Below are 3,636 nucleotides of genomic sequence, written 5' to 3' on the forward strand. Positions count from 1 at the left end.
TTTTCATATTACAAAACTAAAACCTTCACATTAACAACCGTCATGAAAGATACACAAGGCAAGTCAGTAAGAGATAATTAAAATTCTTTATTAGTAATTGAATTCAAAAATAAAAGGATAGTTGAATTTGTCTAAATACAATTTTGCATCTAATAAATTGACACGCAGCTTGTTTTGGTAAAATCATTAAACAAATTACTTTATGTACTACTTCTGACTCACCGTGTATAATTATTGTCATAAAAACTTACAGAAAGCGAGATTGTAGAAAAAGTATATATTACATCTTCCATCGTTAACTCAAAATATTTAGTAAAAATACTTTCGAGTATCGTCTTTAAGAGCTATTTGTTCTGTGCATTATATAGAGGCTTTCTATATCACAGTACGCAACGTATTAATTACTCTCTTTAACAACTGTGCTTGAATCAGCACCATGTTCGTTTCCTTTTTAAAAAATAAGAACATTCGTTCGTATAAATTGACATAGTGGCCACTACGAAGTTCAGTGCTGCAGAAAACGCGACAGCAAAAAGTTGATTTGTACAAGTCGAGGGCGATATTAATTTAATTTACGAAGTAAGAGGTGTATAAAATATTCCATAAAATGGCAGCTGTCATAAGAACGATATAAGTGATAATGCTAGCCCACCAGACAACCTTCTCCCACGTTTTCACTTCGAGATTGCGTAGGATGTTTATACCTACCAGAAGACCCGCTATGGCACCAGCAAAATGAGCCACGTATCCGACTTGATCGTTCGTTTCTATTAACACGTAACGATTGTATATCGCTTGGCCGACGTCAACGGCCGCAACGACCAGGAATACGAACAACTGCAGCACGGCGAATTCCATCTGCGACCAGTTCATCACAATCGTCGCCACGTGGGCGGTGATCAACGCGTACACACCGCCCGAAGCACCTGCCAGATACACCTTCGGATCTGAAACGGAAGTACCGAGCGATCCTGCGATTACACCTGCCACGTATATGGTCAACACTCGCCACCATTTGTGCACCATTTCCAGCGGGATGCCCAGCATTATTTGCACAAGCAGGTTCACGATCAAGTGAAATGCGCTACGGGGAGAGAGAGAGAGAGAAGTTGAATCCACACTATCGTATTTATACAATTTAAAAAGATAAATAATTAGGCAAGTTTGAGTTAATTTACAAAAATAATTTTATTCTTTTCGAACTTTAATTGAAAGGAAAATCATTATCCTATGACAATTTGTTGCTAAGTAATCATCTTCCAAACTCTGGTAATTTTCGACACAAATTTCGTGATGCTATAATTTTTTGGAGTAGTATATATTGTAACGCGTGGGCCCTTAGGTATGCTAACTCATGTCATCTCAAACTTGCCTTCGGGACGCTATTGTGATCCTGGTTTGATTACGATTACATAGAGGGAAGAATACGTACCCGACGTGCACGAACATGTATGTCAAATACCTCCAGGCTTGGTATCTTTTATGGGGATTGTAAATGAACAAAGTAGCCGCTGGTCCCTCGACGGAAGACGATTTATGTACAATAACATCATATAAAAACAGAATGATCTCTAGTACGGATATAATTATCATCGCCAATGCTGGAGGTTTACAAGTGTACTCTTCTTCGTATTGTCCATCGGTGATGTCGCTGGATCTTGCTACTAACAAAGGGGTTGGCCTTTGCGGAATCATCGAGTGCACATAACGTTGCACAAGATGTCCGAACACACCCTGCATGTCCTTCCTATGAATCTGAGTAAATCACGCACTAATTAATACCTTGAGGCAACAATAGATATGAAATAAATGAACCAATGGGGAAGTACCATAGCTATAAATTCTGGATAATCTAAGTATCCTGAATCATCCAGATCAGCTTTGTGCATAATTATACGGACCACCCTGGCTGGAATATCATTGGAGTAAGCAGAGCTACGTATCATAGCTCTCAGCTCTTGGTAAGAGATCTTGCCATCCCTATCGAGGTCATACTTCACAAATATAGACTTCCAATGCTAGAAATATCAATTATATAAATATAGAAAACAGTACTCGTCTCTAGATTAATTATACATAATATTGAAGGTTATGATAATTGGAAATACAGATTATTAATACTTACGGAATTAGCATACTGCAATGGTATTGTCACACCAGACTCTCCCTCCTGGTTACTTGCCATTCTTATTAGTCTGAAACCGCTGCAACATACAATACAACATGTGATGAGCAAATCTGACACTGAAGAACAGTTTATTAATAAATGAGATTGCTTTAAGTTATTCATTTAAACGTTAAAGGATACTTTCAGACTACAAAACGATTCTTTGTCAAACGTAAAAGAAAATGTATGGAAATTAGAACACGTTTTAACTACCTTTCGTACCACACACAATCTGCAACGATTACATCTACGAGCAAGCATTTATTACAAACAGTTACGCCCTAATCATTAATCATACTACGATATCTTATCGGATTATGAAAGAGGAAATCCGTACAGATGATAAACGCACATTTTTCAATAGAAAAATGTGATCCGTGTGATGCACATTATACACACATATGTATAATAAGTATGTGTGTGGTCATGTTTGATTTATTTGAAAAGTATCATTGACATTAATACCTATACGTCTGACTGAGAAAACTTTCGTGAAGCAATGCTCGAATTATCTTCGCACGAAATAGTCCATTACTGTGCGATCAGGCTCAGTTATAGTTATAACGTGCTCGAAGGCTTGTTCATCGGATCAGGCAGGATCGGATGTAACCTTAGGCAGGATTGGACCGAACACGTTTCAGGCGACTGTAGACGCTGAAAGTCGCCAGCGTCGCGACAGGTGAACTCGGGCTCAACACCAGCAACCACCGCACGAATAGAAAGTAATGTACCGCAAGATATAGCAGTGTGTGTGTGTCTGCGGTCATTCGTAATTGTTTCTCAACGGATTGTCGACCTTCCGGCTCAGTTAAAGAGTGACTTTTTTGTCAAGTTAAACAGTCTTAAAAATTTGTTACACGAAACAATAAAAAAAGTACTCCACTGAATATTTGAACCGAGTATTTATTCTGCACTTCCCTCATATCTAAGAGTAAATCTTTTGCATTCGTAATTGAATGTGTTAAAAGTATAAACGTTTAAAACTTTATACGAAAAATGTGAAAAGCTGAATGTACATTGGAATGATAAAAGGAATGTTTTCCATAATATATTTCTTTAACAGATACCGTAAATATTTTGCATATTAATCCACAGATCAGTTACGAGAACAAATTTTCATTAGATGAAAAAATAGACTGTAATGAGCTTCAGAGCGCAAGACGTTGCGTGACTAGAAATGCTATTGAATCGCTTTAAATGAAATCCAACACACAATAGAAACTGCGATATAATACATACGTAATTATTGATAATTACGATAATGTACACTGTAAAATTAGATTTTGTTATCTAATACTATGAAAAGAAAATAGCTTTGGTATTCGCTAATACATTAGAATGATTATCTTAATGATTAGAATGAACGTCGATTATCCGGACGATGGTTTTCCGAAACATTGTTTAGTCGAATATCTTATTTTCCGAATAGAGAATAAGTCACTTCCATGGGTCGCACCTGAGATAAACAT

General features: G+C 37.0%; 1 protein-coding gene across 3 annotated transcripts in view; it reads right to left on the bottom strand.

The window, feature by feature from the left end:
• Positions 1–6: 6 nt before the first annotated feature.
• rho-4 (rhomboid-4) overlaps positions 7–3,636 on the bottom strand; it is an 8,174-nt gene continuing 4,544 nt past the window's right edge. Inside the window, exons 1-5 of one of the 3 annotated variants that reach the window (XM_018029717.2) lie at positions 2,633–3,410; positions 2,126–2,204; positions 1,830–2,018; positions 1,433–1,755; positions 7–1,084 (exon numbers count right to left, since the gene is read on the bottom strand). In XM_018029717.2, the coding sequence (XP_017885206.1) occupies positions 568–1,084; positions 1,433–1,755; positions 1,830–2,018; positions 2,126–2,185 (1,089 nt within the window). In that variant the 5' untranslated portion in view covers positions 2,186–2,204; positions 2,633–3,410 and the 3' untranslated portion in view covers positions 7–567. The other 2 variants (XM_018029727.2, XM_018029708.2) reach the window with 2 other exon arrangements.

The sequence above is a fragment of the Ceratina calcarata genome, unplaced genomic scaffold (assembly GCF_001652005.2).
Source record: "Ceratina calcarata isolate Rehan_Ccalc_2016 unplaced genomic scaffold, ASM165200v1 scaffold127.2, whole genome shotgun sequence".
In the NCBI taxonomy this organism is placed as follows: domain Eukaryota; kingdom Metazoa; phylum Arthropoda; class Insecta; order Hymenoptera; family Apidae; genus Ceratina; species Ceratina calcarata.